Genomic DNA, 27,488 nt, shown 5'->3' with positions numbered 1-27,488 from the left:
ATGACTCGATGTCGGACAGACTGCATAGAGAGACCTCTCTCTGCTGCATTCTATAAGCTTGGGATGGTGGTAGGTCGATACCCCTGGTGGTTCCTTTTTATACCCATGTTTATCTCTATTGGTTTGGGGTCTGGATTTTACTTTTTACCTGGCAGGCAGGATAATGACATTGAAGCCATGTTCACACCGGTTGGAGGTCCAGCTAAACTGGAGAGAGAATTTGTGAGGAAACACTTTCCAACCAATGATTCGGCTCAGTTCTCCGCACAGCGTTTGTACACAGAAGGTTCTTACGTCTCATTCATCGCTATCAGTGAGTGTTCCAATGTTCTTAAAGAAAACCTGAACTGAAAATTAAAAGTCAGAATAAGCATACACAAGTCATACTTAACTTCCATGTAGTCTACTCCTCAGTGTCTTTCTCCTGTCCCACGTCCTGTTTGTTCACTGTGATCAAGCGAATTTTCCGTCCTCCATTTTGAAAATAGCCATTACTCATAACAGCTTTCTGGTCAACACACAGTTAAACTGTAACATCGTCCACTTGAGCCATAGGGAAACCTGGTACATCAGTTTTCCTCTCAGCTATAACTGACAGCAACTGATATTTTACTGACAGCAACTGATATATTTCAGATCTGACAAAATATTGTCAGAACTGGAAGGGATCATTGTCAGAAGAAAATGGTGAGCTTCTGAGAGGAACTGATGGCAAGGTAACTATGTAATGTTCATTTGAAGTTACCTCATGTGTTTATTTTAAATATTTTTACTCAGTACAGGTTCTCTTTAATAGTGATACATTCAAAGAGTTGGTGAAGCTCGATGAGATGGTGAAGAATTTTAGTATCGTAATAATGAATCATCATCAGGTTGAGGTGAGAACCGATTATCAACATCTATGTCCCAAGACCCGAGTTGATCAGTGTTCTCCAGCCAATCCACTCCTTTCTGCAGTACATAGCAATGCAAGTCTGATAGAGAAGATCAGTATAAGTTACCCGCTGCTTGAGGATAAAACATTCCTTGGATCATTCCTGGGTGGGGTGGAACTAAACCCTGACAACACTGTGAAGAGCGCAAAAGCCATAAGGTTAATCTACTACTTGAGGGAAGACAATGAACTAAACAAAAACAGCCACAAATGGATCAAAAACTTTATCAGATCATTCTCCAGGATGATAGAGACGTTAAACCTGCAGCATGTAAAGGTAAGAAAAGTATTGTATTTGTTCTTTTAAAAACATAGGGGCTAATTCACAAAGATTTTCTGTCCAATTATCTCACATTACTTATTAACTGACAATTTATCTCAACTTAAAGTCAATGGGAACCGTCACCTAAAAAAAAGTCAGGGAAGGCTCTGGATCCTATAGAGCAGGGGTCCCCAAACTTTTTCGGTCAAGGACCGGGTCAACAAACTTCAGACTGCTGGAGGGCCAGAGTACACATAAAATGATGTAGAAAGCATTACATTGAACATAGGTAGGGTAAATTATTACCTGTTAACACGTGTAGCCCTTGTGTCTCCCATTTATCCAAAGCAGATATTATACCCCCAATACAGCATGTGGAAATAGTATTCCCCATCAACGCAGCATGTGGAGATAGTATGCCCCCAATACAGCGTGTGAAAATAGTATGCCCCATCAACGAAGCATGTGCAGATAGTATGCCCTCCAACACAACATATGTAGATAGTATGCCCCCAACACAGCATGTGCAGATAGTATGCCCCCCAACTCAACATGTGAAGGTAGTATGCCCCCCAACACAGCATGTGCAGATAGTATGACCCCCAACACAGCATGTGCAGATAGTATTACCCCCACCACAGCATGTGCAGATAGTATGACCTCCAACACAGCATGTGCAGATAGTATGACCTCCAACACAGCATGTGCAGATACTATATCCTCCAACACAACATGTGAAGCTAGTATGACCCCCAACACAGCATGTGCAGACATATGCCCCCCAACAAAGCATGTGAAGATAGTATGCCACCAAAAACGTATCCCCTCCACCTGTTAACCACTTTTCTCAGCAGCCTGAAACAATCCCGCACATGCAAAGCAATCAGTGTTCAACATACATATTTTACAAGTCACCCCTCCCCCTTTCCCCAATAAATTGCACAAACTGCAACTTACTCTGGAAGAAGAGTAATTCTTATTTGTATGTGTTTACGTTATTTTAAAGGGGTTCTGTGGATTATTAAAACAACAAAAACTGACACTTACCTGGGGCTTCTATCGCCCCCCTGCAGCTGTCATGTCCTGCGTCGTCCTCCTACGATCCTCCACTCCCCGCCGCCGGTCCCGGTTCACTTAGCCGTCTGGCGCAACTGCAGCTGCATGGATGTGGCCGCACGTGCTCGCTCCCGCTGTGTCTCCAGGAGCTTACTGCGCAGTATGAGAAAACCTACTAAGCTCCCGGAGACGCGAGCAGGAGCAACCATTATTTGTCTAATTAGACGAATAATTGACCGGAGCCGCAGCAGGGAATGGAGGATCTTAGGAGGACGGCGCAGGACATGACAACTGCAGGGAAGCCCCAGGTAAGTGTCAGTTTTTCTTCTAGAAGAAAACTCAGGATAAAAAATTAATTGCATATGGGCCCTTATTTAATTCACTTTTTCTCCAGGGTGATATTTTCGCACCTTATCAATAAAATGCCTTTTAAGGTACTAGTGATAGCAAGCAAGAAAAAAACTATTTTTTACCTATTTTGTGGTACTTTTTTTAATTGCAGAGTGCTGAAAATTTAATTTAAACGGAAGATCAAAAATGATCTCTCAGGAAAGAACTTAGGACAAAAGGTGAATTGCATATGGCCTATGGTTAATCTCTCAAACAGATAAGGGCCCATATTCAATTCACTTTTTCACCTGAGTTATCTCCCAGGAGATAATTTTTATCTTCTCTTTAAATTAAAGTTTCAGCATTTAACAATTGAAAAAGTACCCAAAAGTTGGTGAAAAGGTACCAACAAATTTATTTTGAGTATTTTCTTGTTTGTTGGAGCTCAAAGGGCATTTTCTGACAAGTTATAAAAATATCACCTGGGAGAAAACTAAGGAGAAAAAGTTAATTGCATATGGGCCCTTATTTGTTTATCTCATGCATAAAGTCTAATTACAGTTAAGGTGGCCATACATCAGGCGACTTGCCAGCCGCTAGACCATGCGATTCGATAATTATCTAATTGGATGAAAATTAGTGCCGCAAGACATGACCAATCGACAATGCGACCATTTTCGGGCTGAAATTGTAGGGCCGACTTGCTCGATCAAGTGCAAGGTGGTAACGGCATGCGATATAGGGGATTGGGGCAACGAACATGAACCCCCCCGGTGCTACTCCCCCAATGTAAAATGTTTCCCCCCCAGTAGTATACTTTACCTGTCGGTGTCCGCTGCTGGCTCCGCCTCTGGATCAGAAAGAAGTACAAGGAAAACTAAGTGACAGATGAAAAACAAGAATACAGCAGAAATATTTTTCCCCTATTAGAGTTATTCTATTTGTAACAGATTGGCCAGCCCAGCAAGCTTATGGTGATCCAGAACTTCTAGGAGTGTGTAGGGGGCTAAGAAGGACTAAAAAAGCCCTCTTACTAAAGTGCTATGCAAAACAGAAAATTGTTAACCCCAGTTAGATATTAGGGGTCCTCTTTTTAAAGGGGGCTCCCAAATACCACATAAGCCCCCCAGGACATATGCACCTCCACCTCTTCCTGGGTGGGTAAAAGCCCCTTGTCAATGATATGGACAAGGGCTCTGTAGGAGAGGGGGAAGCTTTGTAGCCCCTCTCTTACAGAACCCCTCACATTATGTACCATCTGGGCTAGTGTGGCTATTATAACGAAGCCCCACGCAGCTGAGTTACTACATTTTAATGCGTGTTTTATGACTTCAATAATTCCTTCCATTAATAAAGTCATAGTTTGCTAATTTTTCTTTTAATATAGATATCTTACTTCTCATCCGTGTCGAGGCAGCAAGAGTTTGAAGCATCATCAAAGTCTGTGATTCCTCTGTTTTCTATTACATATTTTATCACCATATGCTTTTCTATTACATCATGTGTTAGGTAAGCTATTATAAGAACATGTTTTTACTCTTTGCTATTTTTTATGTTACACATTAAGGTGAATTTCAGCCTTCCAGCTTAACGTGAGAATCCACTTGTGCTACATATTTGCTATAAAGCTGTCAGTTCAGTTGCTCAAAAATCTTTATTTTGTTATTCAAAATGATCTTTCAATTCCAATTTGCAGCCTGTTATGAATTTCCAAATGTGATAGTAAGCATAGATTGGTTGGGTTGGTTGTAGTTTTAAAAAAACACTGAGCGGTTTTTAAAAATGGAATTTGGACTTACCTGGGACTTCCTCCAGCCGCCATAGCCCGCGCGGTCCTTTGGCATCCTCTTCTTCTTTCTCCTGGTCTCATTGGTGGCTCCGGTAATTGGCAATTTTGCACGCCTCTCCCATCATCACGCCGGTCGCCAGAAGCCTTCTAAAGACTAAACCGCACAAGTGCAGGACATTTACGGTGACCGCCGTGATGACGTGACAGGCGCACGGCAGGGGCGTGCACTTGTGACTCACCTCGAAGTTGCTGATTACTGGAGCCGCCAGCAGGACCAGGAGAGGGAAGAAAAGGATGCCAAAAGGAACTCGCGGGCTACGATGGGCTGGAGGAAGCCCCAGTTAAGTCCAAATTTTGTTTTTAATTACTGCTCAGAGTCCCTTTAAGGGAGGGTCAGCCTCATTTTTTCATTTAATTTTTAATTATTATGGATTCCATTGCCCAGCATGGTACTGCCCATTGTTTGACAACTGTAAAGCCTGAATGCACTGTAAGCTTAAACATCAAGTTCAACACTATCGATGTTTGATACTAGATACCCAAACTCAAGCCTGCAATATGGTTAGAACAGAGGCGCCAGATAGTTACATAGTTTTTTGGGTTGAAAAAAGACACATATCCATCGAGTTCAACCAGAAAAGAAAGTACAACACCAGTCTGCTCCCTCACATATCCCTGTTGATCCAGAGGAAGGCGAAAAACCCTTACAAGTCATGGTCTAATTAGCCCCAAAAGGGAAAAAAATCCTTCCTGACAGATGGCAATCAGATAAAATCCCTGGATCAACATCTCCAGGAATTACCTAGTAATTATCGCCATGGATGTCTTTCAATGCAAGGAAAGCATATAAGCCCCCTCTTACACGCAGATTTAGGGCTTGATTCACTAAGGCAATAGCATTCCTTATCAGAGATAACATGCCTTATCAAAGTTAACATGCCTTATCAGAGTAGCATAGCGAGTGCTACGAACTTATGCCTGCTAATTGGCAACTCCAATTAGCAGGCATAAGTTGCCCTGCCCTGCGGGTTCGTAGGGCTCGCTATGCTACTTTGATAAAGCTTGTTAACTTTGTTAAAGCGGACCCAAACCAAACATTTTTTTAATTAAAAATATTTAGTTGCACCACTCTGACACATACAAAGATAAATAAACACTCCTTCAAGCCTATGAGCATTTCAGTGTATGCTTTTCACCCTTCTCTTTTCATAGCTAGGGTTATACTGGGGGCAGCCATTAGCAATTCCTCCATTGCTGGACACCATCTACTCCACCAGTTTGCCGGAAAAATCCCGGCAATTTGAAAGGAAGGGAGGGGTTCCTCCAATAAATGTAAAATATTTTATATTTGTCATCATGCAGCTGAAAAAAGGCTGCTATTTATTATTATAATTTAGAAAATAGATTTTATTTCTGAAATCTTGTATTTTTAATTTGGGTCCACTTTAAGGCATGCTTTTTGTCTTAGTGAATCAAGCCCTTAGAATTTACCATAACTACTTCCTGTGGCAATACATTCCACATTTTAATCTCTCTTACTGTAAAGAACCTTTTCTTAAAACTTTTTTTCCCCCATGCGCAGATCATGTCCTCAAGTTCTTTGCAAAAGCCTAGGGACAAAAAGCTCATCTGCCAAGCTTTTATATTGCCCTCTGATGTATTAGACATGGTAATTAGATCTCCTCTAAGGCGTCTTTTCCCCAGTCTAAATAAGCCCAGTTCCAGTCTAAATACTGTAAGATGAGCATAAAACAATTAAAAACAGTTTACGAAGTGAGGTAGTGGTGGACTTACCTGCCCAAAGTAGACTCGAGGCAGAGGCGCTTATACCTACTGATAATGTGATTTAGCTCCTTTTATTGACTGATGAAGCAGGTTGTAGCCCGTGAAACGTGTGGAGTTATTGATTGAAGACATTTTTCAGTGGACCCTTGGCTCTTGAGTCAACTTTGGGGAGGTAAGTCCACCACTACCTCCCCTTAAACTACTTTTAATTGTTTTATCTGGCACCTGCCATCTACACAGCATGACATTCTTAAAGGATACTAGAGCCGAATAAAGCTAGAGAAATGGGAGGAGCAGGCTTATGCTATCACCTGTCCTGATGCCTACTGCTCCCCCATTCTCCTCTCTGCTACCCTTATCCTACCTAAACCTTCACAAAGGCGCTCAAACCTATTGCTTGACCCACTGAGTTGTGCTCCCATTTTTGCCTGAGGAAGTGGGGTCATGCCTGCGAAACGCGTTGCATTTGTGGAGTTGAATACATTTTTTGTCAATTCTGTTTTATCGAGACTCAAGTGAGTTTTCTTTTTTTTTGTAAGAGGGAGGTGAGTCCACCTTAACATCCCCCTCTGCTTTTAAGCGGTTTTTAAAACGTTTTACTCTACTCTGGCGCCTCTGTATACAGAGTTTTTGGTTATCCTACTTAAAAGCCCCCCGGGATCCTCTTCCAGGTTGCATCCTACAGAGTGGGCCCATGGCCGGAGCACACTGCTCATGCACATGACGTCACAATTACCGTACGTCATGCACATGCGCAATGCACAGTAAAACCCAACTCCGGTGGCCCGAAAGAGGATCCTGGGAGGCTTTTAGGTAAGATACGGGAGGCAGAGAGGAGCACGAGGAGAGCGGTGGGCATCAGGATTCAGGATAGGTGACAGTTTGTACCTGCTACCCGTTTCTCTAGCTTTATTTGGCTCTGGCATCCTTTAAAGAGGACCCGAGGTGGTTTGTGTGTCTTTGTGTGTGTGCGGGGGGGGCTCATGACATGCCTCTGTAATCCCCCCCCCCCCCGCTGCTCTCTGCCCCCCACCGCCGCAATATGGCCCGCTGAAATCAGCAACATTATTTGTCACCATCTTGGAGGTAAACGAAGGGGAGAGGGATTCCCTGCTTAAAACTCCCACTAAGGGCATTGCTGAAGGGTTTCCAGAGCTGCCTCTGCTGCTCTCCCGCCTACCTGCATGCTGCGAATGAGAGTCACAATCTCTCCTTCCATGGTCACAAAAGTAAAAGTGGGCCAGTGCGGCCCACAGGAGCGGTGGAGAGCGGCAGTTAACTTGATCGGATCAGGTCGCCTAGTTTTTTTTATCTTATGATCCCACCTCGGGCTTTCTTTAAACCTGTGTGGGGTCGGGTCTAATGTCCTCGCCTGCAATTTCAGTGGTTGCCTTAGTGGTAACCCACTTTTGTGAGTACATCTACATCAGTGTTTCTCTACATTTGATTGGTATGTACCCCTTTTAAAACCCTGTATTTACCAAGTACCCCCTAGCATAGTAAACATTAACACGATTTACCCCTTGGCAAATATATATTTAATTGTAGTACATGATAATTGTTTCTAAACAATTTCCGAGCATTTACTATTGCCTTTAACTAGCTAAAACACTAATTTGGTGTTGTTTAAAGGATACATCCAAGGTAAAAATAAAATCAAAATCCACTCACCTGGGGCTTCCTCCAGCCCCTGGCAGCCGTCCTGTGCCCTCGCCGCAGCTCCTCTCACTGCCGGTGTCCTCCGCTGAAGAAGCCGACCTCGGCAGGTTGGCTTCCGGGTAGGCTTCATGTGCGCTCCACAGCGCGGGTCACGTGGTGTAGCTGACGTTATCAGGTCTCTACTGCGCAGGCGCAGAACTACATTGAGAACCTAGGATCTATTCATAGCTCCCAAATGTCCCTCTTTTGGAGGGACAGTCTGTCTTTGAGAGCCATGTCCCTCTGTCCCTCTTTCTTCCTCATGTGTACCCATTTATGGATTGATGTAAATATCTGTGTAAATATATGTACTTTTCTACTGAAAAATGTGTTTAATTGACTCTAAACGTTATTCCCATCCTTTAAATTGATATATATATATATCTTATTTACAAATCTTAACATGAAGGATAATGAACCAGGATAGAATGGACCAGTGTGGTTTGAATTACCGTATAAAACAACATATTTTTCTTATAAAATCTTTATAATATGTGTGACGAGGGGTGTGTCGGGGCATGATTTGCGGTGTGACAGGGGTGTGGCTTAACTGTCCCTCTTTCGATCTCAAAAAGTTGGGAGGTATGCCACATTTATACAAATTTATGCCTATTACTTTGACATATTACACTATTTGGGCTCTTTTTTTTTGTTTTTCAAGCCTGCAATGTTTAGAAGGAATTTGATGCTAACCAGGGCAGAAGCAGCAATGTTACCAACTAGGTAGGGTATTGTAATTCAATGTGGTCCTCTGCACTGGTAAATGACATGACATTTTATTTTTGCCCACTAGATGGTGATCTTGTAATAAGGGAAGTTGAGAAATATCTTCTCAAGTCCACTGACAGGGACATTTTTGTTCAGAGTGGATTTATTAACTAACTAGCTGATTGCCCGGCGTTGCCCGGGTATGTATTTGGCTGGTGTTGGCTCCGCCTAATTTTTCTAACCCTAACACACAATTACTCACTAACCAAGTTTGTGAGCTTTGCGGTCTTTGGTATCAATAATCTGCATTGAAATGAAACAAATCTGATAGGGTGTGAGTGGCTCCACCCCCTTTTCTGAATTTGAACCCCAGTCACCCAATAACCAACTGTACCAGGTTTGAGGCCTGTGCCATTAACAGTTCAAGAATGGTAGCAATTAAATATTCCCCTTGAAAAGCAACAGGTGAAGTTTGATTCACTTTTGTAGGCTCCACCCACTTTTCTGAATATTAATCCCAGTCACCCAGTGACCAACTGTGCAAAGTTTAAAGACCCTGCCATTAACAGAATGGCTGCAGTTTACATTTTCCCAGTGAAATTTGTATTTGTCTCCACCCACTGATGACCCGGCGTTGCCCGGGTATGTATTTGACTGGTGTTGGCTCCGCCCACTTTCTAACCCTAACACAGAAACACTCAATGACCAAGTTTGTGAGCTTTGGGGTCCTTGGCATCAATAATTTGTATATTCCCATAGAAATTAAACAAATCAGATAGGCTGTTTGTGGCTTCACCCCTCTATAGCATTTGAACCCCAGTCACCCAATGACCAACTGTAGCAGGTTTGAGGCATCTGCTATTAACAGTGTAAAAATGGCAGCAATTTAAATATTCCACTTGAAAATCACCAGGTGAATTTTGATTGGCTATTATAGGCTCCACCCACTTCCCTAAATATTAATCTCAGTCACTCAGTGACCATCTGGGCAAAGATTGGGAACCCTGAAATAAACAGTGTAAGAAGGGCTGCAGTTTACACTTTCCCAGTGAAATTTGTTTTTGGCTCCGCCCACTTTTTGTAACCTGGACACAAAGTCACTACTCAATGCCCAAGTTTGTGAGTTTTTGGGTCCTTGGCATCAATAATTTGTATTTTCCCACGAAATGAAACAAATCTGATTCACTGTTTGTGGCTCTGTCCCCTTTTCTGAATTTGAACCTCAGTGACCCAATGACCAACTGTACCAGGTTTGAGGCTTGTGCCATTAACAGTGCAAGAATGGCAGCAATTGTAATATTCTCCTTGAAAAGTGACGTGATTTTTGATTGGCATTTTTAGGCTCCACCCACTTTTCTGAATATTAATCCCAGTCACCCTGTAACCAGCTATGCTAAGATTGAGAACCCTGCCATTAACAGTGAAGAAGGGCTGCAGTTTACAATTTCCCAGAAAAATCTGTTTTTAACTCCACCCACTTTTTGTAACCTTGACACACCGTGACTACTCAATGACCAAGTTTGTGAGCTTTTGGGCTCCCGGCATCAAAATTGTGCTAATGGAAGCAGTTTATCCAGCAAAGAAATCTGGCTGTTTTTGGCTCTGCCTCTTTACTGAATTTGAACCCCAAACACTTAACGACCGACTGTAGCAGGTTTGAGGCCTCTGCTATTAACAGTGTGAGAATGGCTGCAGTTTCAATATTCCCCTTGAAAATCAATAAGTGAATTTTGATTGGCTCTTGTAGGCTCCACCTACTTTTCCGAATATTAATCCTAGTCTCCCAGTGACCAACTGTGTGAAGTTTGAGAACCCTGCCATTAACAGTGTAAGAAAAGCTGCAGTTTACATTTCCCCATGTAAAAAGTTAGTTGTTTTTGGCTCCGCCCACTATTTCTAATCTTGTCATACAGTCACTTAATGACCAAGTTTATGAGCTTTGGGGTCTTTGGCATCAATAAGTTGCATTTTACCTTTGAAATTAAACAAATCTGATTGGCTGTTTTTGGCCCGCTCCCTTCAGAATTTAAACTCCAGTCTCCCAGTTACTGACTGTAGCAGATGTTAGGCCTCTGCCATTAGGAGTGCATGAATGGCAGCAATGTAAATATTCCCCTTGAAAATCAAAAGGTGAATTTTGATTGGCTGCTGTAGGCTCCACCCACTTTTCTGAATATTAGTCCAAGTCACCCAGTGGCCAACTGTGTCACGTTTGAGAACCCTGCCAATAACAGAATGGCTGAAATCAATCTAACAAATCTGACTGTCTGTTTGTGGCTCCACCCCTTTAGTGAATTTGGACCCCAGTCACCCAATGACTGACTGTGTCAGGTTTGAGGCCTCTGCCACTAACAGTGTAAGAATGGTAGCAATGTGAATATTCCCCTTTGAAAATCAATAGGTACATTTTGATTGGCTGTTGTAGGCTCCACCCACATTTCTGAATATTCATCCCAGTCACCCAGTGGCCAATTGTGTAAAGTTTGGGAACCCTACAATGTAAAAAAATGAAGTTGTTGGCACCGCCCACTTTTTCTAACCTTGACATACAGTCACTCAATTATCAAGTTTATCAGCTTTGGGGTCCTTGGTATCAATACTTTGTATATTCCCATTGAAAAATGAACTAATCTGGCTGTTTGTGGCTCCGCCCCCTTCCTGAATTTTGACCCTAGTCACCCAGTGACCAACTGTACCAGGTTTGAGGCATCTGCTTTTACCAGTATAAGAGAATGGTAGCAGATGAGATATTCCCTTTGAAAATCAAAGGGTGAATTTTTATTGGCTGTTGTAGGCTCCACCCACCTTCCAAAATCTTAATCTGTCACCCAATGACCAACTGTGCAAAGTTTGAGAACCCTGCCATTAACGGTGTAAGAATGGCTGCAGTTTATATTTTCCCAGTAAAAGTTGTTTTGGCTCCGCCCACTTTTTGTAACCTTGACACACAGTCACTCAATGACCAAGTTTGTGAGCTTTCAGGTTCCTGGAATCAAAAATGTGTGAATGGAAGCAGTTTATCCACCAAGGAAATCTGATTGGCTGTATGTGGCCACGCCCCCTTAGTGAATTTTGACCCCAGTCACCCAATGACCCACTGTAGCAAGTTTGAAGCCTCTGCCATTAACAGAGTAAGAATAGCAGCAGTTTAAATATTCCCCCTGAAAATCAATAGGTGAATTTTGATTGGCTGTTCTAGGCTCCACCCATTTTCTTGAATCTTAATTGCATTCGCCCAGTGACCAAGTGTGGCAAGTTTGAGAACCCTGCGATTAACAGTCTAAGAATGGCTGCAGTTTACATTTTCCCATTTAAAATGAACGGCTGAAATTTGATTGGCTGTTTTATGCTCCGCCCACTTTTCCTGGATTTGTAACCTCGGTCACCAAGTGACCAACTGTGCCATGTGTGGGGACTCTGGCTTGATTACTGTGAGAATGGCAGGCTTTTACATTTTTTCCATTGACTTGAATGGGTGGAATCTGATTTGCTGTTTGTAGCTCCGCCCAGGTGTGCAGGGGGGCCGCGAGACCCCCAGAACATATCATCCCAGGTAGTAAGGGATCTGTGTACCAAGTTTCGTTCAAATCGGTCAAGCCGTTTTTGCGTGATCGCGGCACATACACACACACATACATACATACACACACACATACATCCGATTTTATATATATATAGATTAGCCAAGATTATTATTTTTTATTTTTTTTTTGCAGTAAAAATTTAAAATTCCGGGGGTGCCATTTATTCTGAAATAACAGCATTTCACAGATCTCTCTATATATAAAATAAGCAATCACCTTAAAGGACACATCCAAGGAAAATAAAAACCAAGATCTACTTACCTGACATAGATCCCAACTGTCCCCTTTTCAGAGGGACAGTCCCTCTTTGGGAACTCTCTGTCCCTCTTTCTTCTCATTCGTCCCTCTTTCAGGACTGTTGTACAGATCTCTGTAACTATATGTTTGTTTGTTTTTTTTACTGAGAATGTGTTCAATTCACATATCTATTATTTGATTAATATATTTCTTATTTTTAAATAGGAGAACTAATGATGATAGACAGAACCAGTGTGATCTGAATGTTAAAACTTTGTCTTTTGCTTCTAAATTCTTTCTGGTATCATTGATAAGGAGTGTGGCAGGGGCATGATTAGGGGTGTGGCAGGGTTGTGTCTTAAAGTGTCCCTCTTTCTTATCTTAGGAAGTTGGGAGGTATGTTACCTGGGGCTTCCTCTAGCCCCTCACAGCCTATCTGTCCCTCGCTGCAGCTCTGTGTCCCGGGGTCCCCTCCCTTGCAGATGCCAACCTCGCTAGGTCGGCATCTATTGCACCTGTGCGAGCACGTGGAGGCACTGCTGAGGTTGTGCTCCCGTGACTGGGAGCGTTCTGCGCAGGTGCAGTACTTCCTGTACAGAACTCTCCAGGCCCTGTGAGCACAATCAGCCGTGAGCAGGCACAATAGATGCCAGCCTGGCAAGGTCGGCATCTGCAACTGAGGGGACCCCAGGACACTGGAGTTACGGCGAGGGACAGATAGGCTGCCAGGGGCTGGAGGAAGCCCCAAGGAAGTAGATCTCATTTTTTTAATGCCCTCAGACATATCCTTTAAAACTACAACTCTTTTCAGTGACATCACTACTTTTAAAATTAGCGTTACTTGCCAATATCTTTCATTATTGTTGTGCCAACTGGCGCATTTATACAGTGAATATAAAATGTAACCGCCACTTTACAAGGCTCATTATCACTTTCTTATTTGTGACCAATGAAGAGTAATGTTGTTTCTTTCAAAAAAACATTTTCAACTTTTGGTTAAGTCACCAGTTTAAAAAAAAAAAAGCAATATGCAACCACTGAAACTAGTAGTCCTTTACCATTATGCATGTCAGTGAAACTGACTGCTTGCTAGTTTTTAGGTAAAGGTACTTAGGAAGAACTAATAACTCATAAGGTCAATTCAAATCAGTGTTCTCCACTTGCTAGTTTTCCCCACGTTTATATCCATATATTGGACATTGAAGTAAATTCAGTCACCTGTGCAGTAAAGTGGACCCGATCTATTTCTGCTGGAGCCCATCAGAAAGCTGCTACTGCACATGTGCTGGACCCGGGGAACGTAAATATTTACATGGCAGTTTTTCGGGGGCTGCCAGCACTCGATCCCGGAGAGTGAAGAGGATGGGGGAAGCCTTTTTAGGCTCCAAAGGCTTCCCCCTTCCAAGGTAAGTACCCCCCAGAAGAAGTTTTCTTTATTACAGATTTGCTTTAAGTATACTGTATATAAATATAAAATAATCGGTGCGCAAGCAGATAAGTTTGAGCATGCTTGTGCATTATCTGACAGCTGGCCCTTATTCTGTCTACACTGATATGATACTCACTTTTACTGACTTGCATGCCATCATCCAATCCATGTCTTTTCATTGTGCCTGAGGAAGGGTCGCCTTGTCTTGTACCAAAGACCGTACCTATGATTGGATGAATCAAGTATTCTTGACTTTGTAACATGGGATACAGCATATGAGTTGCTGTCATGGGCGGCGCTAAACTGGGGCACCCCCCCCCCCGGGAATCACTGTGCCCCCCCGAGTGCCTCCCCTTCCTGCTCAGTAACATACAGTTAACTGTTTTCAAGCTCCAGCAGCGTACAGTGAACAGGATAGGGTCTGTAAAAAAACTCTCCATGTCCGCCTGAGTCTATGTAGGCATAAGTAAACCAAGGGTCTTATCTATTTGCCATAAATACATCACAATCCTTACAAGATCCCTTGTAATTAATGTATCTGTATGACACTTATATTTGCAAAACAATTCTCTCTATGCATTCTTCTGATTACTATAGAAGGCTTCTGAGACTATAGAAGGCTTACAAGCTAAAAGCTTACTGTTTTTCTTTTACATTAGCCAATAAACCACTGGTGCTTGTATTTTACAGACAAGAAGTTCTGAATCATGATAATAATCCTGATTCAAAACTTTGTGTCTGTAAAATACAAGCTCTAGTCTCCAGCAGCAATGCTTGGCTACTTCTAAGATAAGGAATTACACACACAGTGTTTCTCTCCCTCCCGCCTCTTCCCCTTTCCCTTGTTTGTAGAGTCGTCAGACACACGCTGGTGGCTGGAATGATTTGTCTGTGATCTGTCCATACAGGAGCAGCTTGTTAGTAAGTAAAGATTAAAGCTTGTCAGCCAACTTGGCAAGTACATCTGAATGTAACTTTTGTTCCATAATAGCACCATTATTGGGACAATTTGCTCTGCTCGAAAGCCTCAGAGTTCTGCTTGTGATGTTAACATTTGGTTCCTATCATTGCGCAACTAGTTAGCCTTAATTTTATCACCTGAGTTAGGCACAAAATATCTAAAGCTCGCCATATAAACATCGATTTTGATCACCCAAATGGGCCCCACCCGCCAGCCCTCGTGCTCTCTTTGTCCCCCAAATGGTTGCTGTGTACCTAACGGACCAATGGACCAATAAAATAGCCATTATTGTTTGAACTTGTTTGCTAGCATAGTTTTATTAGTTGTCATGATACATTATAGTTTTACACCTCTCTTAGGGTCTAATCATTGAAATTTGTAAGTCTTTCAGTCTGGAAATTGTGTATTTCTATGGGGGCAACTCATTTACCAACACCTCAAATGTTTATTTCTTTATAGGTTTGACTGTGTGAGGAACAAAGTTTGGGTTGCTAATTTTGGAGTCCTTACTGCTGGACTAGCTATACTTTCCAGTTTTGGACTCTTGTTAATATGTGGCCTGCCTTTTGTCATCACAGTGGGAAACGCTCCATTTCTAATTTTAGGTAAGTTTTACATGTGTTCATATCTTGGTAGATTGGTTTGAATCAGTGGCAATAAGTGCACATTAACTATTTTTGGACTGGACGGTTGTGACGTCTTTAAGAGGGACTAGCGAAAATGGGAAAAAAATAAATCACTACATTGCAAAGTGAGACAATAAAAAATAGAAGAGAGATCAAGAAAGGATTGATATTCGCCATGTAATTCATTCATATTGTTTGATCCACAATCAGCCTGCACATCATCATCTTTACTACTGACAGACATAAAAAACAGACAGCACCAACTGCCATTATCTATAACCACACCCCCTAACAATGCAATAGGTTGCTGTTATTTTTTTTATAGATATACTGTAAATATGCACAGAGGTAGATACTGATTGCTTGGCAGTTTGAAACAGCTGTTATTTCCCACAATGCAACAAGGCTCACAGACAGGAAACTGTCAGGCCCATGGCCCTGACATAACACAGTGGGAGGGGTCTCACCACAATATCAGCCATACAGACCCCCTGATGATCTATTTGAAAAAAAGGTATAGATTTAAGGTGGGAAAGGGATTATAAGCTATTGATTAGAATAAACTTCAATCCATGGTTAAAGTTCCTCTTTAAGGACCAGAGTTGTCCTTTCCCTATTTGTCATCACCCGAATTACAGTGATTTTATTGTAATTTCTGCTCCAGCTATTGCACAGTGAGTACTGCTATAGGCGTAATTAACTTTATGGCCTATTTGGGCACCGTAATCTACCGCATTGCAGGTGCCGAGCAGGTGCCAAAATGACCTGTTTCACTGAGAAGAGCCTGGGGCGTAGCAGAGCATACAAGACCAATGTGTGAATGTGGCAAACATCATGATTCTTAAATGTTTATTTCATGCTTAATCTGTATTTATGTTTTTCATGTGAGGCGTTGGAGCGGATGACATGTTTATCATGATTTCCAGTTGGCAACAAACTAAAGTAGAGGAGAAAGTTGAAAAAAGAATGGCCAAGACCTACTCCGAAGCTGCCGTCTCTATAGCAATCACAACTCTCACAGATGTCGTTGCATTCTACATCGGCATTCTGACCCCCTTTCAATCAGTGCAGTTGTTTTGTATTTATACTGGAGTTGCCATTTTGTTTTGCTTCCTATATAATATTACTTTTTTTGGAGCCTTTTTAGCCCTGAATGGTAGAAGGGAAGAGAGTAACAAGCACTGGTTCAACTGTAAAAAAGTAAGAGAGCAAGAAGAAGACCACCGTTCTTCTTTATATAACATATGTTGTATTGGAGGAAGATACAATAAAAACACTGGTAAAGAGGAGGATCATCCTATTACAAATTTTTTCCATGAACAATACGGCCCATTCCTAACAAACATGTGTACCAAGATCCTTGTATTAGTTCTGTATGGTGGATATTTGGGTGGCAGCATATATTGGTGTCTCCAGGTTCAGGAAGGAATCGATTTAAGAAACTTGGCCACTGACAGATCTTATGTTCGTTCTTATTACGACAATGAAGATTTATATTTTTCTGAGTATGGTCCCAGAGTCATGGTTGTGGTGACCAACGAAACTGCATACTGGGATTCGGAAAGCCGTGATAAAATTAGCAGGTGTTTAAAGTCGTTTGGATCATCTTCCTGGTGTTTGGAGTCATTTGAATCAACTTGCTATGTCAGCAACAACCTATCAGAGTCATGGTTGGAAATGTACTTAAGGGTGGCTGGAGCAAAGAGACTAAACATAAGTGATAAAAACCATTTTATAGAGATGTTATCAATATTCAACACCACAGACTACTACCAAGATGTGGAGATTCAGGAAGGAGCTATAAGAGCTTCTCGATTCTTTATCCAGACCATGAATGTGGCTTCTGCAGTTGATGAAAGAGACATGCTAAATCAGGTTCGGCACACAGCTAAGAACTGTGAGATCCCCGTTCTTGTGTTCCACCCAGCATTTATATACTATGACCAATATGCCGTCATCACCAAGAACACTGTCCAAAATGTTGGTGTCGCTGTTGCCGTCATGCTCGTTATCTCAATACTGCTAATTCCAAGCCTTCTGTGTTCCCTGTGGGTCACCTTCACCTGTCACGGTCAGTTACCTGTTCAGAGGAGGCGGCCAGTACGCACGAATACTGGCGGTCGTCCTGGTGGGTCTCGGCGGGGCGACCTGTCGGTGCTCACCAGTGGGCGTTGCATCGCACGGCGTAAGCGTTGGCGTCAGGAGGCGCTGGCGTGAGCGTTGTGTGGTGTTGCGTGCACAGGGATGGCTGCTGTGTATCTTGTTCTGGCGTTTGTGCGCGCGGGCGTTTGCGCGCATGCGCGTGTGCGCGTTTTTGCGTGCGCGCGTGCGTGCGCGTTCACGTGCGCGTCTGCGCATGCGCGCGCGGCGCGGTGCGTTGTGCGCATGCGCGCGCGGTGCGTCGCGCTGTGCGCGCCAAAGATGGCCTATTTAAACCTGGAGAGTGCATTGCCTCCTTGCTGTAGTATTGCAGCTAGTGTTGTACTCCCGTGCCGTGACCCAGTGTCTGCCTGTCTGTTGTCTATTCCGGAATCTGATCTTGGCCTGTCTGACTACCCGCTCTGTTGCCGAACCCTGCCTGTATGAGAACCTGCCCCGTTGCCGACCTCCGCCTGTTCTGACTACCCGCTCTGTTGCCGAACCCTGCCTGTATGAGGACCCGTCCCGCTGCCGACTTCTGCTTACCCTGAGAGTATTTCTACTGCTGTCCACACTGGTTGCTGAGTCCTTGCACTACCCGACTCAGACCAGAGGAGTGCCGTGGTTTCATCCTGCTCAACGGTTCATCGGATTCTGCGAGCACTCCTGCCTCCTGCACACCTTGGTACCTCTGTTCCCACTCCAGGGGTGTCAGGTGTCAAGCTGCAAGAGTTGCTACCCTCAGCACAACGGTCTCCTCCACTACCAGGTGCGTGACATAATACTACAGCCAACAATGGAGACCGCTGAGGTAGCAACCGTACTGACCACCCTCTGCAATCAGATGGCTACACTAACGGATGCTATTAAGGATCTTCAAGCAGGTCACCAACGGCTGGAAGGTCGCATGGATGTCATCTCAGCAGCTGCACCTAGTCAGCCGTCTGCCCCTGCCGCAGTACCACCAATACAACTCCCGGCAACAAGCAACCTTGCCTCTGCACCTGCTCTAGTAGTCCCCGAACCACGGGTTCCCACGCCGGAACGATTTTCAGGAGACAGATCAAAGTTCCAGGCTTTCAAACATGCTTGTCAGCTATATTTTTCGCTTCAACCACGCACATTCTCTCATGAAGAAACCAAGGTGGGTTACGTCATCTCGTTGTTACAAGGAGATCCTCAAACCTGGGCCCACAGGCTGATGGACCAGAAAAATCCCGCTCTGGCATCAACAGAAACCTTCTTTACGCACATGGCTGCCGTGTATGACGACCCGCAGCGACAAGTTACAGCTGAATTGGGACTAAGGAACCTACGCCAGGGTCGGAGACCGGTAGAGGACTACACATCTGAATTCCGCAGATGGTCAGCTGACACTGACTGGAATGAGGGTGCATTGAAGCACCAGTTCCGCCTCGGACTTTCTGAAGCTCTGAAGGACGAACTAGCCCGGGTGGGAGTACCAGCTACCCTTGATGGCCTGATTGACCTGGCAATCCAAATTGATCGACGGTTGCGGGAACGCCAGATGGAAAGAGCGGCAGGCAGTTCCTCTCGTGCATCTTGGGTACCTACCTTTCCTTTTGCCTCAACCACAGTTCCTACTGCAATAGGGGATCAGGAAGAGCCTATGCAGTTGGGGGTCATGCGCTCCCCCTTATCAACAGAAGAGAGGAACAGAAGGAGACTGGGGAATCTATGCTTCTATTGTGGAACCGCTGGCCACCTGATCAGGACCTGCCCAGTTCGACCCACCGGTAAGGAATTTTCATCTAGAAGTGTACCCTCTAGCTACTCCCAAAGGATGACTAATCACCTGACCATCCCTATCTCGTTTCAGTTCCCAGGAAGAACCATTAGAACCACCGCCATTATTGACTCCGGAGCCTGCAGTTGTTTCATGGACATTGCATTTGCCACTCATCATCAGTTTCCAATACAACCTCGCAAGGAACCACTCCACATCCAGTTAGCGGATGGGTCAACTGTCTGCTCAGGGCCGGTCACCATGGAAACTATTCCTACCAGTGCCCTGATCCTTGAAACTCATCAAGAACTGCTTAAGTTCGATCTTCTAGCTTCTCCAATGTTTCCAGTAATCCTAGGACTACCCTGGCTGCAAGCACACAACCCACTTATCAATTGGATCACAGGGGCTGTCTCATTCAATTCAATTTACTGTGGAAGTTGCTGTTTATCCGTCAGTCCGGCTACTTCCGGCCCATTACTATGCACATCAAAAGCACTTCAAGAAATTGTTCCATCACAGTACCATGAATACCTCGATGTCTTCGATAAAAAAGGGGCAGATTGTTTACCACCTCACCGGCCGTATGACTGCCCGATTGATCTAGTCCCGGGAGCCAAGATTCCGTTTGGGCGTATGTTTCCTCTCTCTGATCCTGAACAAGAAACCCTCAAGCAATACATCGAAGAAAACCTCAAGAAAGGGTTTATCCGCCCATCCATCTCTCCAGCTGGAGCAGGAATTTTTTTTGTACAGAAGAAAGATAAAACACTAAGACCCTGCATAGATTACCGAGAACTAAATAAAGTGACCATCAAGAATCGCTACCCGCTACCCCTAGTTCCGGAACTCTTCCAGAAACTCCGTGAAGCCAGGATTTTTTCTAAACTAGACTTAAGGGGGGCCTATAACTTGGTCAGAATAAGAGCTGGAGATGAATGGAAGACTGCCTTCAGATCTCGGTACGGTCACTTCGAATACCTGGTAATGCCATTTGGGCTCTGCAACGCCCCGGCGACTTTCCAGTATTTCATCAATGACGTCCTGAAAGACTTTATTGACCAATTCATCATAGTCTATTTAGATGATATACTAGTCTTCTCAGTATCATTGGAAGATCATCGCAATCAGGTCTGTCAGGTACTGGCTCGTCTCAGACAATATAACCTATTCGTCAAGGCCGAGAAGTGTGAGTTCGAGAAGACGGTCATACAGTTCCTGGGGCTTATTATTTCTGATGAAGGATTTACTATGGACCCACAGAAGATTCAGGCGATCCTGGACTGGCCAGCTCCTTCTAATAGAAAGGCAGTTCAAAGGTTTGTGGGATTTGCCAACTTCTACCGTAGATTTATTAAAAACTTTTCCGCAATAGTTTTGCCCATCACTCAACTCACACGTCAGAACAGTCATTTTGTATGGAATAAGGAGGCCCAGGCAGCATTTGATAAACTAAAACAACACTTCACATCCGCTCCCGTTCTTAGACATCCGGATCCAGCACTGGCCTTTGTATTGGAGGTGGATGCATCTGACTCTGCGGTAGGGGCGGTGCTATCACAAAGACAGGGAATCAAGGCTTTACTTCACCCGGTGGCGTTCTATTCAAGGAAGCTTTCAGAGGCAGAGAAAAACTACGATGTAGGGGATAGAGAATTGCTGGCTATCAAGGTCGCATTGGAAGAGTGGAGGTACCTCCTGGAAGGCGCAGCACAGCCTATACTCATCTTCACGGACCATCGTAACCTTGAATACCTGAAGACCGCAAAGAGGCTGAATCCAAGGCAGGCCAGGTGGGCTCTTTTCTTTTCGAGGTTTTCATTCCACATCACCTACAGACCCGGATCAAAGAACATAAAACCGGACGCCCTATCTCGGATGTTTCCAGAGGATGAGAACCCAAGCACACCTGACACAATTCTGTCTGACCAGAACTTCCTAATTATTCAGCCAGCATTGATCAGTCAACTCCGTCAGGCATCAGTCAATCCACCAGAATCCATCAGGAATTCTCTGGAAGAAAAGGGGGGCTTGTGGTGGTGTGGCAACAAGATGTTTGTGCCAGAAGATTTGCGCCCCGTAGTACTCGAATCTTGTCACGACCACAAGTTAGCAGGTCACTTTGGTGTAACAAAGACTCTAGATCTGGTACAACGCTCGTTCTGGTGGCCCAAGCTCAGAAGGGACTGCAAGATATATGTGACTTCCTGCCCCATTTGCTGTCGATTTAAGGGGTCGAAGTTCAAGCCTTGGGGATTACTCAACCCACTGCCGGTGCCACCCAGACCCTGGTACTCCATATCTATGGACTTTATTGTAGAATTACCGGAATCGGAAGGGCACAACACCATCTTTGTTGTGGTAGACCGACTATCTAAAATGGCACACTTCTCACCCATGGAGGGTACCCCCTCAGCGCAAGTAACGGCCAAGACCTTCATAAAGGAGATTGTACGCCTTCATGGGGTTCCAGCTGACATCGTCTCAGACAGAGGGACGCAGTTTACATCCCGATTCTGGAAAGCTTTGTGCGAATCCTTGGACATTCAACTACAATTTTCATCTGCCTACCATCCACAGTCAAACGGTCAGACAGAGCGCACCAATCAAACATTAGAACAATATTTGAGATGCTTCCTATCATCAGCACAAGATAACTGGGTCCAGCTTCTGCCTTTAGCCGAGTTCGCCTATAATAACTCTGTTCACTCAAGCACACAACAATCTCCGTTCTTTGCTAATTATGGGTTCCATCCATCATTCCTGCCAAATACTCTTCCAGAAACATCAGTACCTGCTTCCGATAACCTGATCAAAACATTACATGACAATAATCAGATTTTGCAGCAAACCATGTCCCAAGCACAGGAAATCTACAAGAGGAAGGCTGATATTCACAGGAGGGACAATCCAGATTTCAAAGTGGGGGACTCAGTCTGGCTATCTACCATGAATCTCAAACTGGCCTGTCCTTCCAAAAAATTGGGTCCCAAGTTTGTTGGACCATTTCTCATCAAAAGAAGAATTGGACAGGTGGCGTATGAATTGGATCTCCCTGATAGCTTGAAGATTCACCCGGTATTCCATTCCGCGCTGCTAAAACCTACTGCTCTGGACCCCTTTCCTCATAGAAGAACAAATCCACCACCACCGATTTTGGTGGAAGGGGAGGAAGAGTTCGAAGTGGAGGCAATCTTGGACTCCAGGAAAAGATATAACCAGATCCAGTACCTTATCAAATGGAGGGGATATGGCATAGAGGAAAACACCTGGGAACCAGCAGGTAACGTTCATGCCACCCGTCTGGTCAAGCAGTTCCACAGGGATTTCCCGGAGAAGCCAGCCCCTGAGGGCATCCGGAGGCTGCCCCTTAGGGGAGGGCATTGTCACGGTCAGTTACCTGTTCAGAGGAGGCGGCCAGTACGCACGAATACTGGCGGTCGTCCTGGTGGGTCTCGGCGGGGCGACCTGTCGGTGCTCACCAGTGGGCGTTGCATCGCACGGCGTAAGCGTTGGCGTCAGGAGGCGCTGGCGTGAGCGTTGTGTGGTGTTGCGTGCACAGGGATGGCTGCTGTGTATCTTGTTCTGGCGTTTGTGCGCGCGGGCGTTTGCGCGCATGCGCGTGCGCGCGTTTTTGCGTGCGCGCGTGCGTGCGCGTTCACGTGCGCGTCTGCGCATGTGCGCGCGGCGCGGTGCGTTGTGCGCATGCGCGCGCGGTGCGTCGCGCTGTGCGCGCCAAAGATGGCCTATTTAAACCTGGAGAGTGCATTGCCTCCTTGCTGTAGTATTGCAGCTAGTGTTGTACTCCCGTGCCATGACCCAGTGTCTGCCTGTCTGTTGTCTATTCCGGAATCTGATCTTGGCCTGTCTGACTACCCGCTCTGTTGCCGAACCCTGCCTGTATGAGAACCTGCCCCGTTGCCGACCTCCGCCTGTTCTGACTACCCGCTCTGTTGCCGAACCCTGCCTGTATGAGGACCCGTCCCGCTGCCGACTTCTGCTTACCCTGAGAGTATTTCTACTGCTGTCCACACTGGTTGCTGAGTCCTTGCACTACCCGACTCAGACCAGAGGAGTGCCGTGGTTTCATCCTGCTCAACGGTTCATCGGATTCTGCGAGCACTCCTGCCTCCTGCACACCTTGGTACCTCTGTTCCCACTCCAGGGGTGTCAGGTGTCAAGCTGCAAGAGTTGCTACCCTCAGCACAACGGTCTCCTCCACTACCAGGTGCGTGACATCACCATAGCTTCTATTATTGTGGGGGTCACTGGCTTTATGGCCTATTGGGATGTCAACTTAGACTCCATATCGATGATCAACCTTGTTATTTGCATTGGGTTCTCTGTAGATTTCTCAGCTCATATTTCATACGCCTTTGTTTCCAGCAAGAAACCCAAATCAAGTGAGAGGGTGGTTGATGCTCTGCACTCTCTTGGCTACCCCATCCTGCAGGGAGGTGTATCCACCATCCTAGGTGTGGTGGTGCTTTCCACCTCAGATAGTTACATCTTCAGAACATTTTTCAAGATCATATTCCTGGTTATCGCATTGGGAATGCTTCATGGGCTGGTTTTTCTTCCTGTGCTGTTAACACTTTTTGGAAATTGTGGTAGAAACCGTGATAAAGTCACAAAAGTAAATTCATCTGTATGTGACCTTTACGTTAATAACCTAACATTGCCAAATATGGTTTCATCAGCTGAGTCCACTAATTATACAATGGGTTGCAAGGACCAGCACAAGATGGATGTGACAGCAACCAGGGATCAGGTTCGTTCCTCAGACCAACAGGAGAAAAACGTTAACAGTGGTAGGGAACCCAGCCCTAGAAGATGGACCAATAATTATACAACACATATTTGTATCAATACAGGTTTCTCATCAGATCCTGACTGCCCATAATTTATTTCTTTTAACTATGCATATCCTAATTAGGTGTGCATTTTTTTATTTTTATAAAGCTGATCAATCAATATTTTAGAATATTGGCTCAATTTTTCTTTATTAAATTTAGATAAAATTATTTAAAGGGTTAGGCAAGTTCAAAAATTATTTCCCTCATAAGATGCCTTCTCAGGCTCCTCCTTCTTTTGGTACCTTAAAGTGAACCTGTTTCCAAGTCCTTTAAATTAAAAGCAATGAAACCAACATTGGAAAATATTTTAAATATTTCTGTCCAATAATTGCTATATGTCTGGCTGCAATGTTATCTTTATTTGCTCTAAAATTGCAGGTTTTTTTTCAAGTGTACAGAGTGAAACTGAGATTTTTGTCATCAACTGTGTTGTCCCTTCCCTCCACTTTAAAGCCCCATCTACAACATACAATTTTTTGTCCGATTCGTTTCAATTCGATTCAATTCAATCCGACATGTCTGATCGGGATTCGATTCGATTCAATTTGCCATTGTTTTGCAATGGCAAATTGAATCAAATTGAATTGAATCCCGATCTGACATGTCCGATTGAATCAAATCGAATCAATGAATCTAATCGAATTGAATCGAATCGGAAAAAAAATTGTATGGTCTAGATGGGGCTTTACAGAAAATCTTACAGAAAATTGTATGGTGTGTACTAGGCATAAGCTTCTACCATTGGGGAACTATCACCATCTCTAGTTCTGGGGCAGCTGTGACAGGACTAGAAGGCACTGTTACTCAATTAGCCTAATTAGCACTTGTGAGTAATAAATCTGAAACGCACACCTGATTAAAGTAATTAAACAATTTCACCCTAATTAGGAGGCGACTAAAGCCTAAAACTTCACATTTAATTATAAATAAATAAGTTAAAACCATTCCAAAACAACCACCCAACAAAAAAACCCTACATGTTTTACCCCTTTCAGATGTGGGCTTCGTCTGGGGTATAATGGGATTTCAAGTGATTTGCTGTTTAGATAGATTTATTGCACTTTGGCACTAGGCACTCTGGCACGAGAACTTTTATGTACCCCTGACAAAGCCCCCTTTTTTAAGGTTTTTTTGTTGGGTGGTGTAATAATTTGTCTATCTGGCAGGGTGAATTGAGGCAAACCCCAAGTATAGCCATTAGGGGTGCAGACAGTACCTACACCTCAATCCACTGTGTAGTCACTTTCACAATTGATGTTTTGTAATGATCAATGGTTTTAATGTATTTATTAATTAAAAGTTAAGTTTAAGACCTTAGTCTCCTCCTAATTAGGGTTAAATTGTGTAATTAAATATATCTGTAAGCCAGGACCACATGTGTGGGAGGTATTTGTGCTTGTTGCTCATAATCACTAAAGATGGTCATAGAGTGCAAATAATTTGGAGCAGATGCAAAATTATGCAAATTCTTTATGCAATTACTTGCAGCTTGAACATGTATCAATCAGATTCCACTTTGGCTTTATTCGATTGGTCCATTTTCAAGCTGCACAAATCTGCATGCAAAACTTTACATAATCTTGCATATTTGCATGTTGTTGACGATCCCTAATAATAACTAGTCATATTCCTTGTGTTATTTGCAAAACTGAGCTGGTCCAGTGTCAGCAGCCAAGAGCAAAGAAACTGGACTGAGGGGGAATGGGGGACCATGTTTTCCAGGGGCGGCTCCAGGATTTTCTTATTGAGGGTGCTATGCAGATGCTGGATCCACTGGTGGCGGGTAGCTACCGACCTGTGGCAAAAAATGGGTGTGTCTATGCACAGGAAAGTGGGCGTGGTAATGGCTGGAGCGAAACGTACATGAACTTAGGAGCAGTGTAATTCACAGACAGTGGACATAAACAGCAAAACTTTTAAAGAAGCCCCCTCTCCTAATAATAAATAATGCCCTACTTACTATACATATAGCAGAGATTAGATGGTGAGCTCCTCTGAGAACAGCCCGTGACATGACTATGTACTCTGTAAAGTGCTGCAGAAGATGTCAGTGCTATATAAATACATAATATTATTAAAGGAGTGATCCAAGGTAAAAAAAAAAAAATCCACTTACCTGGGGCTTCCTCCAGACCGGGGCAGCCGTTCGCCGGCGGAGCCGACCTCACCAGGTCGGGTTCCGGGTCAGCCTCTTCTGCGCTCCACCGCGTAGGTCACGTGGTCTGGCGACATCATCTGGACGCTACTGCGCAGGCTCAGTAGTTCTGCGTCTGCGCAGTAGCGTCCAGTTGACGTTGGCCGGACCACATGACCCACGCGGTGGAGCGCAGAAGAGGCCGACCTGGCGAGGTCGGTTTCGCAGACGAAGAGGACCGGGAGACACAGGAGCTGCGGCGGGGCACAGGACGGCTGCCCCGGGCTGGAGGAAGCCCCAGGTAAGTGGATCTTTTTTTTTTTTAAACCCTTGGATGTGTCCTTTAACTATGAATATGGTAGGGATTAGATTGTAAGCTGTAAAGTGCTCAACCACAAGTTACCAAGTCGTTCACCCCTCATACTATAGGTGGCCAGAGATACATCTCTTCACATGTGACATGATAGGAAAGACCAGTTCCAGAGACACACAGCTAGAGATGTAGCGAACGGTTCGCCGGCAAACGGTTCCAGGCGAACTTTGGGGGTTCGCGTTCGCCTGCACCAGGCGAACTTTTGCGGAACTTCGATTCGCCCCATAGACTTTAATGGCCGCCGAATTTAACGGTTAATAGCAAAGTTCCCTTACATAGTAGAAACACCAAAATTGTTGGGAATGTTAAGTGGAATAGTGGGAACAAGAGGAAAAAAATTTTTTTCAAAAAGACCTTATACTTTTTGAGAAAATCAATTTTAAAGTTTCAAAGTAAAATGAGCCGGTTCATAAAAAAAAGAACCGATTCATTAAAAAGAACCGGATGATTCAAGAACTGTTAGTATAGCAGAGAATGCGTCCTGAGCAGGACGCGAAGCTGCCGGCTCGCTGCTGTCTCTCCCCACCTGCCTGCACCTGTCACCCTCACCTAGCCTGGCACCCAGCGCACCCATGGATGCCAGGCTAGGTGAGAGTGACAGGTGAGGAGGTGGGGAGAGACAGCAGGAGTCGGCAGCTATGCGTCCAAAAGGAGGCATTCTCTGCTATGTGGGAGGCGTCGGAGATCTTCAATCAACTTAATTGAAGTAAAATCCCCCATAGGCTTTCATTGGCTCCCTATTTCACTATTTCACTTTCCAAAATCTCACACCTTTTCAAAGGGCAATTGCTCAGCAGTGGCAACTTTTCTAGCATTGTAGGAACTGTTAGGGGGAACATA

General features: G+C 44.3%; 1 protein-coding gene across 1 annotated transcript; it reads left to right on the top strand.

Annotated features, from left to right (window-relative positions):
- LOC137519311 (patched domain-containing protein 3-like) lies at window positions 1-24,188 on the top strand. Its single transcript, XM_068238258.1, has 6 exons — window positions 1-327; window positions 783-1,211; window positions 3,970-4,091; window positions 15,233-15,378; window positions 16,289-17,470; window positions 23,533-24,188. The coding sequence occupies exons 1-6, from the start codon at window positions 1-3 to the stop codon at window positions 24,186-24,188; spliced, it is 2,862 nt and encodes a 953-aa protein (XP_068094359.1).
- The last annotated feature ends 3,300 nt before the right edge of the window (window positions 24,189-27,488 follow it).

This window comes from Hyperolius riggenbachi, chromosome 5, assembly GCF_040937935.1.
Source record: "Hyperolius riggenbachi isolate aHypRig1 chromosome 5, aHypRig1.pri, whole genome shotgun sequence".
Lineage (NCBI taxonomy): Eukaryota > Metazoa > Chordata > Amphibia > Anura > Hyperoliidae > Hyperolius > Hyperolius riggenbachi.
The sequence above is the reverse complement of the archived record's forward strand: the minus strand, read 5'-3'. Positions and strand labels throughout refer to the sequence as shown.